Here is a 16508-nt window from a genome sequence, read left to right on the forward strand (position 1 = left end):
GATATTTATACATGATGTTATTTAATTTTCAACAAGTAAATTTGAGTAGTTACTCAATCAATAATAATAAATTTCACCCTAATGATAATTTTTCAAGGCATGATGGAGATAAGAAGACAATCAGATGGATCCTTGAATTCCATTGACATGTTGGTGATGGCATGTAAATACTCATTGCATGGAAATTGTGTTATGTAAAGTTTTACCTTCTGTCAATTTTGTCCATTTTGTTCCATTTAAAAATGATTTAAGACAGTTCCAAAAAAATAAATTGTGAATAATACTACGTACAGCATTTTAATATTATGTAGTTAAGGGTATATGTTAGTTTCTGTTGAAGTTATTGTTATATTTATTGTTATAGTTTGATTATAAGGTTATATACTTGACTGTTTATTTATTTCATTATTGAATCCAAACTAGTTTTTAAGTGGTACATAGTACAGGTATTGTAAGAAACTAATTATTTTATAGAGCAAATAAATTACTGGTACATTTAATTGAAAAAATGTAGATTTTTTTATTTACTGCAATTTAAACCTTGTAATTTCTATTACAATGCTAATGCTTTAAATGTTGTCAGCTTACATGACTTGTTCAGTAGTTTTCTCACAAATTTAGATGCAGCATGGGATCGGTCATCTCCATCACCAAGCTTATGGTCAACTACATCATACTATACTAGTGATTCGGCCAGATCAACTCCACAAACCTCGCCTGCCTGTAGACGTCGTCAGCCACCCTTGCCTTTGCCTAAACCCATTACAACTGGTGGCAGGTCTCGGCGACAAATATTTGAACACAGCTCCAGCCTAGGTTCTTCAGCTAGAAGCTTAGTATCACCCAATAGGAGCCTAGGTTCTCCCAGTAGAAGCATTTCACCAGCTACATCAGATCATTCTAAAGGCATGCAAATGTTTTTACGGCAGATGGAAAAGTTATCTAGATATTCAGATGATGAAGGTAGCTGTCATGCTTTGCATGATCCTGTTTGAAATGATTTTTGGAAAGATTTGGAAGCATGTGATTTTGCTTTTTGAATTTGTGCATTTCAGTTGATTTTGAACCATTGACCATTGGTAGATTTTTAGTGCATTTTACTATAGACTTTTGCAGATTCACTTTCTTTATTTTAGCTACAGTTATAATGTTGGATGAAGACTTTATTTTATTTACACTTGTACATGTGTTTGACGTAAAAATATTTCTATCAAAATGCATCTGATGTGGTAATGCTATTATATTTTTGTTGATTAACCTATAATCAGTATAGTTCAAGATAAAAAAAAAAAAAAATCAGTTTGAATTTATTTTGATAAAATTATAGCTTCTCATCAAAATTTGAAATATATAGATTGCATAGATCTGAAATTGTTGACACTTTTCTTTGATGCATTTTGATAGAACAATTGAGATTTTAAAGTTGCTGATTTTCTATAAATTAGTAAAAATTTCTTCCCTTGTCCAGTAGCAATTGTCCATTCTTAGTTGTTACTGTTTGATCTTAATTTTTGACAAGACACAATCAGAGCATCATAAGTAAGTCATTTCCTGTGCCTGTAACTTAGCAGTATCCTTAAATGATATTCTGATTGGTATGATAAGATATAAAGTGGCCTTGATAACCTCTTCTTATATTTTACTTAGAATTAAATCAAAAATACATTTAAAAAATCCATCCCATAATTACATTGATTACTATCAGATCTTATCTTTTAACGGAAATCCTTCTTTTTTATCAAGTTTCGTGTTGGTCATTGTCTTCTTAAACTTCAAAGAAACAGTCATAGATTTGAATAGGAATTCTATACAAGAAAGACTTTCTAATAGAAGTGTTGAGAATTATATGATCTTTGGCACTTCTTAGAACAATTTTCTTAACATTACAGTCTTGTGCTGAAATTCCAATTATATTTTTCATCTACAGAAATAGCTAAGCTTACTTAAAATTTCTAATTATAGATTTCTGTTCAAACATTAATTCTCTTAACTACTTTACAGTGTAGAGTATATTAATTTGCACACATTCTCTGCATCAGTCATTGTTTGAGTTGCCTCTGTTTCTTACGTTCTCATTAACTTTTTCGATCAGACAAAGGTGTGTCAGACAGCAGTACCTTGACAGCTCACTCCCTGCCACAGGAAGATCATCAGCTACCCATCATGAAAGAGGAAGTCGCCGTAGAAGAACATATAATACCGATTAGTGTTAAAAGGGAAAGGATGATTCCCTTGACAATTCAGACGTCAACACCAGATTTGAGAAATTTTCCTCAAGAGGAAACAAGATCTCGGGATTCTGGAATAACCAGTCGTGGATCTTCGTGGCAGAGTGGTAGTTTTAAAGATGGAAATTTTAGTCCCGGTTCGTACTATACACTCCCAGTTAGAAAATCATCAAGTGAAAAAGTTACTGACAAACAAAATGATGATTTTGATTATAGTAAATGTACAACTTTGCCGACTATCAAACCTCTGAAAACACACAGGGGATACGAAAGTGAAATGAATTATGATGGAAAGGGAAGAGGTGATGTACGAGTCCAATCACAGAGAAAACCAATAGTTGTTCCACAGGATGGATATAATACAGATGTGGATTATAGTGGGAGGGGGAGAGGCGACATGCGAGTCCGCTCACAGAGAAAACCTATCATTGTTCCACAGGATGGATATAATACCGATGTGGATTATAGTGGGAGGGGGAGAGGTGACATGCACATCCACTCTCAGAGAAAACCAATAGTTCCACAGGATGGATATAATACTGATTTGGACTATAATGGGAGAGGGAGAGGTGACATGCATGTCCACTCTCACAGAAAACCTATAGGTGTTCCACAGGATGGATATTCTACGGATGTGGATTTTTGTGTCCGAAATAATCACCGAAATAATCAAGACTATTCACAAGGGAGACAATTTAATCAAAGAGACTTTATACATGACATGGATTTAGATTCAATCAAACTTCCACAAAAAGCTAAACTTTATGATCAGAGAGGATTTGTGAGTGAGGTTGATCTTTCGTCTTTGGATTCACAACCAGACTTCAATAGATTCAGACAATGGCCAGCACAGCCACAAACACAGCCACAAGCACAGCCACAATATAATCCCCCTCAACCAGTGGACTCAAACTTACCAAGGAGACACTCAGAAACTGTACAGTCTCCTAAATATGTGACACCTTCACGACAGGAGAAACCGAATTACACAAAATGGACTCCTAAATCTTCACCGTCCATTGTTCGAAGACAAGGATCTGTCGACTCATCTTCTTCCTCTCCAAACAGAGGAAGATATATTCCAATTAAAGTGATGCACGAAGAAAGTCCACAACAACCAGATGTTGGCACTAGAGGTATTGTATATGTCAGAGTTTAAGCACTCCCCAACAGTAACAGCATGAGAATTACGAAAACCTGGATTGCAATACTAACTACAGATATGGAGTGTTCATTTTTTGAACTGATCAATATTTTAAGCATGGGTGAAATATTTCATATAGAATATAATGTCATAGTTTCAGCAGTATCTTAAGATGTGTAGTATTAACAAATTAGTTTAAGTATCCCTTGTAGTATTATAGCTGTTCAAATAATGTTTAGTATTTTTTTTCCCATTTTATAGAAATTAGTTAGTGAAATTGTTATAACTTTTAATTAGATTCTTCAGTTCTTTTAAAGATGTAACGATTTACATTTTGCATGTAACTTAGTATACTTCTTAAAGTTTATGAGTGACCCAAATTTATTTTTTGTATTTTCCCCAGTAGTTCATTAGAAGCATGTAAATTCCTTCTTATTTTGTATAGAAATCCTTATTTTCTTTTTGTTTTGAATGTTCATCTATCTTGTCCCTTAGAAAAATATATTGCGATTAAAATCGGGCACCATTTAGTCTTTTAAAACTTAATTTTTTAACTGTATTAAGAATTGACTTATGCTTTTGTATCCAAACATATTGTTTGGATCTATAGTCTTTTATTAGAATCCTGGATCATTTTAAACACCAATATACCAAGATATAGCTTTTATATTTTGTATTATAGAGTATTAATAAGTGATTGGTAATGCTATGTATATATTATTTAGATGTGAGAGTAATTATATATTTAGAAATGAGGGTAGGGTTAATAGTCAGATAAACACACATGGATGTGCACTAGAGCTTTTAATATAATTATCCATTGGTAATTGGTGTGAAATTGGTGGCTTGTGTCAGATTAATGATTCAGTGAATGGTTTGCACACACTTGTCCAAGTTATAGCACAATTCTTATTATAATTGGATAACCTCCCTTTCAATACAAAATTTGGTGATTCAGAGTAAAAAGCTACTAAAAATCTTAACGGCATTTTTTATTGCTGAACATCAAATGAAAATTTCTGGGTGGTACACATACTGCAAAAGGAATCAGTATATCAGGTTTCTAATTTTCCCTTGTGTGTTGAAGACAGTGAATCAAAATGAAAAGTCATTATTTAAGTTCAGATATCTGTCACTGGACATTAAACAAACATCAAACACTCAGTCCATATATATCTACCTAAAACACCCTTTTTTGATTTGTTATGTTTATTGTTCTTGGCAGCATCCTAGGAAAAAAATTGTAAAGGTTAAAAGCAATCCTGTATTTATGACAAGTGATTTTACTTGTTATTTACATGTAAAACACCTCTACAATTCATAAACCACTCATTGTTTTCAAGTATAAGTGTTGACAAAATGCAGCACATAGCTATACCAGATCTTCAGCATGTGCATGCATGCTGACTACGTCAATATGATTATAATTAATTGTGTATTCCTCTTTAATGGTCATTAGCTTTGTAGTAAATTACCTGAAAATCATTTCACATACCTTTGTAATGAATCATAATAGCAGAAAATATACACAAACATTTGGTAGGAATATATCATGAAACAGACCCTTGAAGTGTAATGAGGTAAAAGCCTCTGTTCAAGTTATTAGATCTATTACAAAAGATTTTTTGGAGATATAATTGAAGATGAATAAAATGAAATTTGGGGTATACATCAATGAAATGGTAATCACACAACACTAAAGACCAAAAGACATCTTCAATAAAACAAATGTCTATGCAATATATCAAGCTCTAAATCAGCTACTAGTCATAGAATAGTTGTAGATATAGGAAGATGTGGTTAAGTGCCAATGAGACAACTCTCCATCTAAGTCACAATTTATAAAAAGTTAACCATTATGTGTCAAAGTACGGCCTTCAATGCAGAGCCTTGGCTCACACTGAACAGCATGCTATTAGAACGTATGTTTGGTTTATTAGGGACCTTTTACACCTCACCTTTACGGGTTATTGTCAATTGTGGATGACTGTTACAACTTGATGTATATTTACTCAGTTGTCTTATTTGCTATCACACAGCATCTCTTTATTCATATTAGTTGTTTCAAGGAAAAACAACAAAGAAAGAGTATTTTATTTGATATCTTAGTACCTTTCATTAATTAATATAATGATGTGAATTTTGATAAACCTAAACCATTAGAATTACTATACTATATTATGGCGGGATTTGAAATCATCATTAATAGATGAATCAGTCATTCTGACGTAAATCCTATCTTGATTTTAATTGTGGGTCCATATTAGCAAATAATTAATCTATGAAAAGATACTTAAGACAGTGAAAGGTCAAAGAAAATGACCCCTAGATTCATTTAAACAGCATTTATCTTATCTTCCCAGAGACAAATTCCAGCAACAATGCACAGATGATAGCGAAATTAACATTGTTAAGATAAAAGTCCCTTGGTAGTATGAAAGTTGTATAGTTTGTACATGATTACATTGAGAAAGCACTTAATTTTCTTTGTTTAAATGGGAAAAAGTGTTTTGAAATGAAGAAGTTTTGGAGTGAGTGGTTTCAAAATTTGGCTCTTTTGTGTTCAAGGATTCTTAGGATTTTAGATATTTTATTTCAGTGTATGGGATAACATTAAGTTATTGCTGTTCATAAATGCACTTAGACCATTTTGTAAAAAAATAAATGAAATGGATTAAAAAATTTAAAAAATTTGAAACAAGGGAGATAACTCATGATTTTTCCAATACAAGGGAGATAAATAGATGTGCAACATGTTACTAAAAAGACCACCTGGAAAATTGTAATGACCCAGGGAAGTTAGATAAGGTGGCAACAGATGCATACATATGTTGCATTTAGAGAAAAAGGGGATAATATCAATTTCTTGAAAGATTTATCGATTTCTAAGCTAATCAGAGCATGTTTTATGTTGGATAAATTTCCAAAATCAAAGGTTGTGTTATCTTTATTTAATTACCCAAAATAGAAACCAAAATGTTTTTTATGTAAACTGACTTCTGCTTATCCAGTTGAACTGTTGTGTCTTATTAACTATGTTTATGTAAGAGGAACGCTAAAATTGCAAATTACTAAAGTGATTTTTTTTCTTGAATTTTATGGTTAACAGTTAGCCAAAAGAATGAACAGGAAAGACCTAATCATGGTAAGTTAAAGAAAATATGTTAATTAACTGTATTTGTTAAAATTATATTTATGATACTTTTATTTATTTTACGGATTAAATAAATTTCTTTATTGATTACTTTGTTCCAATCCATTAAAAAAACTACATGCACTGTGGATCCTTTATTTTCATGGGTACCTATTTTTGTAGCTTATGGAAATACATGTAGTATTTTCATTGCTATTTGTTTTTGTGGTTTAGCCATGGTCTGAATACTCATCTTAAGATAATTTTAACTTTGAACGATTTAGTTTGTGGATAACCTTTTATACCCACAAAATCCATGAAAAATTAGTATTTCAGACAAAGTATGCAACACTACTGTTTATGAAACTACAAGTTTGGTTGTTGAATTGCTTTATTCAGAGGAATCCAAAAAATATAGTATATTAAATCTTAACATAAAAGTCTTATAAAAGTCTTACAAACACTTGATGAAATCCAGAGCAAAGGAATAGTGCTACAATTGCTGTTTGCTGTTCTTCATCTTCAAGTTAAAATGAGATTTGAATATAACAAAAACTCCTAACTCACTGATAAAACAGATGGTCTTTAGTGTCAATTTATGAGGAATTCTCAATGCTAGGATTTACATTTATGCCTTGTAAATACACTATATTGTTTGAATCAAATTATTTTTTTATATAAACAAAATATTCTTATATTTTGGATTTATTTTTTTTAATTAATTTGGCTGTTGTGTATCAGAAACTTCTAAACAAAATGTATACTTAAATAACAGCCAAGGAAGAACAGCAAAACTGCACAAAAGGGAAAAAAAAAAAAATCTGGAAGACTGGTGTTAATATTATTACCTAGTACTCTTTTGATTTCAAATTCTTGGCACTTTTATAACATGACTTTGCAGCAATTTTTTTAATCACTTAACATAGAGGCTGGGTGCTAATTATTCTAAAGGAAACAAAGGCACATTAGAACATGCACTAAATCATCATGTTCATCCCTCTGTCTTGGTGCAGACATTCTAAGAATGTATAGCTAGGGGTGTTGAAGCATTTAGTATTGCAACCTTCATCAATCAATATATGTATATTGATATAGGTAATATATTTTCAACATGCCTATGCACTCTAAAAACTTTTACCAAGTGTTCAGGTTACCTTGGAACTTTTGATGCTTTGTGAGTGATCAGAGTTCTGTAAGGATGATGGAAACTGCATTTGTAAGGCCATGTAGTGACTTGTAGATATATTTTTTAGTCCTCTGGCCTTTGTTACAAAGTCTTTTATTTGAATTCAGAATATTGAACTCCGAATACATATGGATAGCTCCAGTTATTCTGTTCTTAATGCTGAAGCCAGTTTTGATAGTTAAAAGTATTAAAGGCGAACAAGAAATGTAAATTTGAAAGTTGAAGTAATAAAACAAAGCTATGGTTAAATTAAAAGAAACATAGAAAAACAACCACTAAACACAAAAATCGAACAAATAAAGCATAATGATGATCATGTGCTCTGGAAAGGTAAACACATTTTGTTCCATATGGAACACCTGTTTGATTACTCATTCTCAAGGTTAACACTGTACCAGCTTTTTGTTTCTTCACCCCTCAGAACTTAACCCTTATTGCAACTCTTTTATCTGTTATAGTTCTTGCAACTTTTCATCTTTTCTGAAAGTTCAGTCACTTTGGTTTCCTATTCTCGTTTATTGGCATTTAGTGATTATTAATAGTGTAAGGCAATCTTAGATGTTGTTGAATGTTCAGATTCAGGTACATTGTATAACTGACCTTAACTCCAATGTAACCCTGATATAATTAAACATACAGACAGGTGCTTGTATATAGACAAGATTTTAATTAAAATTGGTAGATGTCAGAGACATATGGCTGATAAACAGAAGCTTATACAAGTGTACTCTTACTTTCTCTTCCAAGAATAGCAAACAAATGATTTTAATGAATGAGTATCAGATATAGCTTGGCTATGATGTAAGTTTTTTGTTGCAGTTCATTTCTTATGTAATCTTAGTAGATATTCTTTACTGTAGATAGACAGTACTTATGCATTTAGATGTGTAATTTGTTTGGGGATGCCAAAAAGCAAAAGTACAAAATACTTTTGTTTTATTTTCTGTTGCATATTCTGTCAAATGATACAGATGACTTGTGATGCAGTTTATATACTTAATGTTTTTGCTTAAAAATTTGAGAAAAAATATGCAAGTTACTAAATATGTAAAAAAATATTTATTATCATCATTTTATGTTTTTGTAGAAGTGCCACCAGCTATGAATGGAACCCACATATCAACAGAATATAGTCCCTCTACAAGTAAGTAGTGTACATAGTTCTCTTTCAGCTATGAATGGAACCCACATATCAACAGAATATAGTCCCTCTACAAGTAAGTAGGGTACATAGTTCTCTCTCAGCTATGAATGGAACCCACATATCAACAGAATATAGTCCCTCTACAAGTAAGTAGGGTACATAGTTCTCTCTCAGCTATGAATGGAACCCACATATCAACAGAATATAGTCCCTCTACAAGTAAGTAGGGTACATAGTTCTCTCATTGGCAATCATACCCCATATTCTTATTTTATATTGACACATGGCAGGGAAAAATATTTTCATTGCGTTTTTTCTGGGCATTAACAAAATAAATTACTGGACATAATGATAATTGCAATATACAATTATTTTTTTATAGTCATTTGTAGCCTATTAACCTGAGTTGCTCCATTGAAGCCATAAAAGTAATGAAATATAAATGAAAGTTTTTTATGGGTCAGATAAAAAATGGCTTTATGTAAGAACTTAGTCTTTTGGAATAAAGATAACAAAGTGAAGTAAATGTATATAGAGGAAAAAGTCAATGATTTGTTTTTCTTTAACATGCTGTAAAAACATGAAAAAGAATGCCTATAATATGTAAATCTTGCTTCATGCGATGTTTTTTTTTTAAAGTTGCTTGTTTATAATATAATTTTACTGAGATGAGGGCTTAAACAAGTATCTCATTTTAGCAAGACCCAAGATTACTATGCATTAAATCAAATAAGACCAACACCTAATCTAGAAAATTGCATGGTCCGAGATTGCCTATTATTCTTGAAACACTAATTACATTTCTAGAGAGCTATTAAAAAGAACACAAAGGATTAGTGCTTGCTATTGTAAAGGGGAAGAATTGTGATTAAATTCACCAATCGTATCTGTACTATCATTATTCCTACGAATTACTTAAATAAGTTAAATAATGCTCGTCCTTGTAAAGTGAAATGAGGTCTATCTTATCATGAACGTTATGCAAAAAATGTGAAGCATCATAACAAGTTAGTGCTTAATACCAAAAAGAAACCGAATAATAAAAAATTTGAAGCATCAAAACAAGATAGTGCTTAATACCAAAAAGAATCTGTATGATGATGGATTGATTTCTGACATACAAACTTCATCAATCAATTTTTGTTGCGATCAATTAAGTCCATAGCTGTATGTGTGGTGTTGGAAAGATAGATCCTGGGACAGAACTATGTGGTTTTAAATGTCAAAATAATCGGATGTTGTTAGAAATGAAATTTTGTGATTGGAGTAATTGATCTTGAGGAGTTTTGGCGATTTGAAGGTAATTGAACTTGCGTTAAATGGATTTATTGAAAACAAAGCCTACCAGGTAACAACATTGTTAGTTTAATGTGTCAGGTGTTACGTTATATCGATAAAACTAGAAATGGTGTTATTATTATTATTATTTCAATAGCAAAGTTGTAAAGTTATTGATTTTCATCATCTTTACAAAAAATTTTGACAAAAGATAATTTTGTAAAAATAGTATCATTTAACCAAAAGATTTTTGCAAATGCTATAATTTAGTAAAATTGTAAAATGCATGGCTGACTTTAGTTATATTCTACCTAACTTTAACTCTTCAGTTAATCTGATTCTGGTCAGTGTTGAATTTTCTGCCATTAAATAAATGGAATTGCATCAGTTTCACAGCCATGTGCAAACACATTAAATTGCATTACCAAATAAATGAGAGCAATCAAGGAGAACTAGCTGTTTGAATGGGTGATTTTGAAGAGACTAGACCTGATGTTTTTATACGACCGCAAAATTTGAAAAATTTTTCGTCGTATATTGCTATCACGTTGGCGTCGTCGTCGTCGTCGTCCGAATACTTTTAGTTTTCGCACTCTAACTTTAGTAAAAGTGAATAGAAATCTATGAAATTTTAACACAAGATTTATGACCACAAAAGGAAGGTTGGGATTGATTTTGGGAGTTTTGGTCCCAACATTTTAGGAATTAGGGGCCAAAAAGGGCCCAAATAAGCATTTTCTTGGTTTTCGCACTATAACTTTAGTTTAGGTGAATAGAAATCAATGAAATTTAAACACAAGGTTTATGACCACAAAAGGAAGGTTGGGATTGATTTTGGGAGTTTTGGTTCCAACAGTTTAGGAATTAGGGGCCAAAAAAGGGCCCAAATAAGCATTATTCTTGGTTTTCGCACAATAACTTTAGTATAAGTAAATAGAAATCAATGAAATTTAAACACAAGGTTTATGACCACAAAAGGAAGGTTGGGATTGATTTTTGGAGTTGAGGTCACAACAGTTTATGAATTAGGGGCCAAAAAGGGGCCCAAATAAGCATTATTTTTGGTTTTTGCACCATAACTTTAGTATAAGTAAATAGAAATCTATGAAATTTAAACACAAGGTTTATGACCATAAAAGGAAGGTTGGGTCTGATTTTGGGAGTTTTGGTCCTAACAGTTTAGGAATAAGGGGCCCAAAGGGTCCAAAATTGAACTTTGTGTGATTTCATCAAAAATTGAATAATTGGGGTTCTTTGATATGCCGAATCTAACTATGTATGTAGATTCTTAATTTTTGGTCCTGTTTTCAAATTGGTCTACATTAAGGTCCAAAGGGTCCAAAATTAAACTTAGTTTGATTTTAACAAAAATTGAATCCTTGGGGTTCTTTGATATGCTGAATTTAAATATGTACTTAGATTTTTAATTATTGGCCTAGTTTTCAAGTTGGTCCAAATGGGGGTCCAAAATTAAACTTTGTTTGATTTCATCAAAAATTGAATAAATGGGTTCTTTGATATGCCAAATCTAACTGTGTATGTAGATTCTTAATTTTTGGTCAAGTTTTCAAATTGGTCTACATTAAGGTCCAAAGGGTCCAAAATTGAACTAAGTTTGATTTTAACAAAAATTAAATTCTTGGGCTTATTTGATATGCTTTATCTAAATATGTACTTTGATTTTTGATTATGGGCCCAGTTTTCAAGTTGGTCCAAATCAGGATTCCATATCAAGTATTGTGCAATAGCAAGAAATTTTCAATTGCACAGTATTGCACAATAGCAAGAAATATCTAATTGCACAATATTGTGCAATAGCAATTAATTTTCAATTGGAGTTATCTTTCTTTGTATAGAATAGTAGTTGATAATATATGTTGGAAATTTGCCAGACATGACTATGATGTCATTTTCTATTTTTATTTGCCAATAACTTTATGTAAATAACTTCATTGGAAATTTGCCAATATAAAATGTTGCTGATGAAGCTTTTTTTCCTTATCTTATCTAAAATGTTTTTAGATAATGTATGTTGGAAATTTGCCAGACCTGACTATGATGTCATTTTCTATTTTTATTTGCCAATAACTTTATGTAAATAACTTCATTGGAAATTTGCCAATATAAAATGTTGCTGATGAAGTTTTTTTTATTGTTTTATACAATAAACAATGTATATTCACTTTTACTACCAACCAATCTTTACCATTCAGTGATAACAAGCACTTTATTTTACATTTTAATATTTTATGATGTATTTAAAAGAGTAGTTATTGTTGCAAACTCCATTAGAAATTTGAATTGATATCAGTTTTGGAAAAAGGGAAACGGGGATGTGAAAAAAGGGGGGGGTTTAAATTTTTCTCATTTCAGATTTCATAAATAAAAAGAAAATTTCTTCAAACATTTTTTTGAGAGGATTAATATTCAACAGCATAGTGAATTGCTCAAAGGCAAAAAAAAAACTTTTAAGTTCATTAGACCACATTCATTCTGTGTCAGAAACCTAAGCTGTGTCAACTATTTAATTTTAGATTTAAATAAGTTTGAAGAAGAAATCTTTAATTGATTTGTAAAATCTTGACATTTGTTTTGTGTAAAAAAAACCATGTAATGTCAAAAATTTGATCACAATCCAATTTCAGAGCTGTATCACGCTTGAATGTTTTGTCCATACTTGCCCCAACTGTTCAGGGTTCGACCTCTGCGGTCGTATAAAGCTGTGCCCTGCGGAGCACCTGGTTAATATTTAATACTAAAACATGTATTTATGACATTTAGTTCTAAACACAACAAAATTCAAAAATGAAAGATATAGTCATATATGTGAGAGGTTTAGCTGGCTATAAAACCAGGTTAAATCCTTCATAAGAAAATGTCTGTGCCAAGTCAGGAATATGACAGTTGTTTGATGTGTTTGAGATTCTGATTTTGCCATTTGATTGGGGACTTTCCGTTTTGAATTTTCCTCAGAGTTCAGTATTTTTGTGACTTTACTTTTTGTCAAATTTGAGACAACAACAGAGGCGGATTTAGAGGGGGGGCCCCCCCCTTTTTGGGAAAAAATTTGGTTGCTTATATAGGGAATCATTGAAGCGTGACTGGAGCGGGCCCCCTCTTAGGTCAGTCAGTGGGCCCCCACTTATGAAAATTTCTGGATCCGCCACTGAACAATAATTATTTTAATCATCTTTTGCAGATATAGAATCTCACCATGAACCTACAAGTCCACAGAGAACAGTAGTTCATACAGAAAGCAAACCTGTGATATCTAATGTTGCCCCCGTATGGAACCCAAAAAAGGGAACATTATTTCAGAAGAAGCAATATAAACCTATCAAGCTAGATACACTAAGAAATACTTCAATGGAAATCCAAAAACAACATGTAGAAAATCAGAAGGTATACTTATTTCTGGGTACCAGTATGATTTATCTGGTAATTCATCAATCGTAAGTAGGAATGCTAAAAACATATGCTTGAGACAAAAGGAGAAAATAAACAGTCAATAATTTAAAAAAAAAGACCTACTAAAAACTTTCAGGATAAGAATTAAGAATATTGTTCTTTTTGTTTGACATTGAGGCCGTTTTAAGTGGGAAAATCAGTAGAATTGATTTTTTTTCTTGAAGATTTTTTTTCTTATGTAAATAAAAGCATTGATGAACACAACTTTTGATTGTAAAATTGATTAACAGCTTGAAAACTTCTGAGGCCTGTTTCTTAAGCAACATTAAGATTTATGAAATATTGGTCAAGTTCACTTAGAGATAACAGATACATGACTTATGTACTAGAATCTGCCTAGTAAATACGATTGTAATCCTTACTGATTATTTACTAGGATTAAGTCCTGTACTAATAGAGGAGTTCAAGGCCTTGTATTTACATTTCTATAGTATATTATATACTGTATTGATCCATATACGGTACAGTGGAATCTTATTAAATGTATCTATTATATCATTCAGCATCTGCCAGGATATTTTTATTCGTTCAGAACACAAAATGTGTTAACTTCACTTAACTTTATAAATTCTTCTCTTATAACATAATATTTACGAAACAAAAATCTATATAAGGTCTTTTAATGTAAAAGAAGGACGAAAAGATCCTTCTCTGATAACAATATTACATGTTTTACGATATAAATGAATCGTTCAAAACATGCTTACACAAATTGCTGATATATATGAAACCATATTGTATATTGACGATAAAACATTCAGTTACTGCCGGATTATTGATAATTGAAAAAGTGAATAAAGTGATCTGGTCTGCATCCTACTAGCATCAAACAAACGAGGTTACTAATTCAATTCTTGATCCACAGTCTAATATAGAATATTTGTACAGAATCAGTAAATAGCTTCTGGCCTCTATGGTTTCCTATTGTTGTATCCTTCATTAAGAAATGAAGAAAGACATTTTCTCGGAAATACGAGCTTTCTTGTTGTCCATTTATCCATTAAAACTGTCACTTAATACTGAAAATTGCTTCAACAGTTTTGCCCTGAAGTTAACTAAAAGAGCATTTAGAATCAATAGTTTGTTTCACTGTTTCTTTTGTGAAGAAATTCAATATTTTATGAACTTTTGTATGACAGATGGAATTGGTTGGTGGTATTTACAATAAAACAAAAATGAAATTTGTAATGAAAAAAAGAGAAGTACACAACATTTACTGGTATAATATTTCACTGAAAGTAATTCTATTCTTAAAAAGAAATAAGAGGAAAGGAGATATCATGGTTTTTGATATGTCATGGTAATAAAAGTGATAGATATTTCAATTTTTCTTGCTTTTGGAAAAACTGACATATACTATTCTTGATTTAAATAACATTTAGTCCCTACAAATAGATATCTCACCAATCAAAGGTGAAGGTTACAGAACAAAGGACAAAAATGTTTTCATCATAGTTAAAGACTTAAAAAAATCAAAATTGAGAAGTTGTACTCCAAAGAATTGAACACAATACATGTCATATTAGATGGTGCTTTCAATGCAATTCAAACTATTCATGGAAATTATGATAGTTTAAATGTAAGAGACTGGGAAATATTTTACCTCTATAGATATAAGTAGATGTGGTATGAGTGCGAACTTACAATCCAAGTCACAATTTGTAAAAGTAAACCATTATATACGGTCTTCAACATGTATGCATTAGTATTATCACTTTGTGATTCTGAACAGGAACTGTTACTATAGCAGCATTTGTGAAATACATGTAATTGAATTTTTTCTTGAAATCTAGTTTCAACTTCAACAAATATCAAATTTGGTTCCATCCACTATAACATTAAAATTATGTATTTATTGCAGCAATGCAAATGCTGGAACAAATTTATACAGCAATATTAGATATATCTTTTTGTATACAATGCAGAATTATCGTTGTTAAAAATATAGGTAAAACATGATCAAAGATGTAATCTTTTATTTTCAGCCAGAGGAACTCAACATAATTCCCCCTCCCCCTGAAGACAGTTACTCCTGCCAGCAACCAGACAAAGACGAGCTACATGAATATAAATCTTTCGTTTCCTATAATCCCCAGTCTAGTACTTCTGAGACAGCACCTGCCGAGCCCTCTAGAACCGAATATGCTCCATATCAACCCAAAACAGAATTCGTAGACTACACCTTTTCTAATGGTCAGTTTGATGATGAACCCAGTCGACTGCCCCCAACTCAGAGCCCTTTCGTTACATTATTACGGAAAGGTAGAGGTTAGTATTAATGGATATTTTTATGTTATTTTAAGGATGCAGTTTTGCATGTACCCATTGTTATTGATATAGATTCTGCTTATCATCAATTTCCCTTTTGTATCAGTTTATTTATAAATGCACACAGATAAATTTATCACAGACATAAAACAGAGTATATAAGACAGGTTGCTATTTAGTATTTGCTGGTGTTTATAAACCTCCCTGTACTGAATGCTTAAAACTAATTACTTAAGTACTTGTTGGCTTTGAAAACTTTTTGTAATATGAATTTGGGGGCTTCCGATAGCAAAACCTAACCATTTGTTGATATGGTTTAAGCTACCACAATCTGAAATCCTGCTTCACTAATTCAAATTGCCAGAAAGTCTTCACATAAATTATAGTTTGAAAAGACTTTTGGATTATGGTATCATTTTACCAAAAAATCTATTGTTTGGAAACTGGAGATTTTATGATATCTCTGACATTAAGTTCTCTTTTTTTATTATTCAACTCTATTCTGATACCTTTTATGAAAGTTTAATACCTTTTTTAGTCTTATCTATTTAAAATTCCATGAAGTAAGAACTTCAGAATCACAGCGTTTTAGTTATTTCCTGGCTCTTGGAATTAAGTACCAGTACCAATAGTACTACAAATAACAAGAGTCAATATCG

General features: G+C 31.4%; 1 protein-coding gene across 30 annotated transcripts in view; it reads left to right on the forward strand.

Moving 5' to 3' along the window:
• The window catches only part of LOC143045293 (uncharacterized), a 127456-nt gene that overhangs the window by 36091 nt on the left and 74857 nt on the right, over positions 1–16508 (forward strand). For 28 of the 30 annotated variants that reach the window (XM_076217701.1, XM_076217710.1, XM_076217708.1 and 25 more), the window contains 4 exons: positions 6482–6517; positions 8779–8835; positions 13313–13515; positions 15567–15849. In XM_076217701.1, coding sequence (XP_076073816.1) covers positions 6482–6517; positions 8779–8835; positions 13313–13515; positions 15567–15849 — 579 coding nt within the window. Of the gene's footprint in view, positions 1–6481; positions 6518–8778; positions 8836–8986; positions 9055–10011; positions 10136–13312; positions 13516–15566; positions 15850–16508 lie in introns of those variants that run through there. The other 2 variants (XM_076217717.1, XM_076217720.1) reach the window with 2 other exon arrangements.

Source organism: Mytilus galloprovincialis, chromosome 9 (assembly GCF_965363235.1).
Source record: "Mytilus galloprovincialis chromosome 9, xbMytGall1.hap1.1, whole genome shotgun sequence".
Classification (NCBI taxonomy): Eukaryota; Metazoa; Mollusca; class Bivalvia; order Mytilida; family Mytilidae; genus Mytilus; species Mytilus galloprovincialis.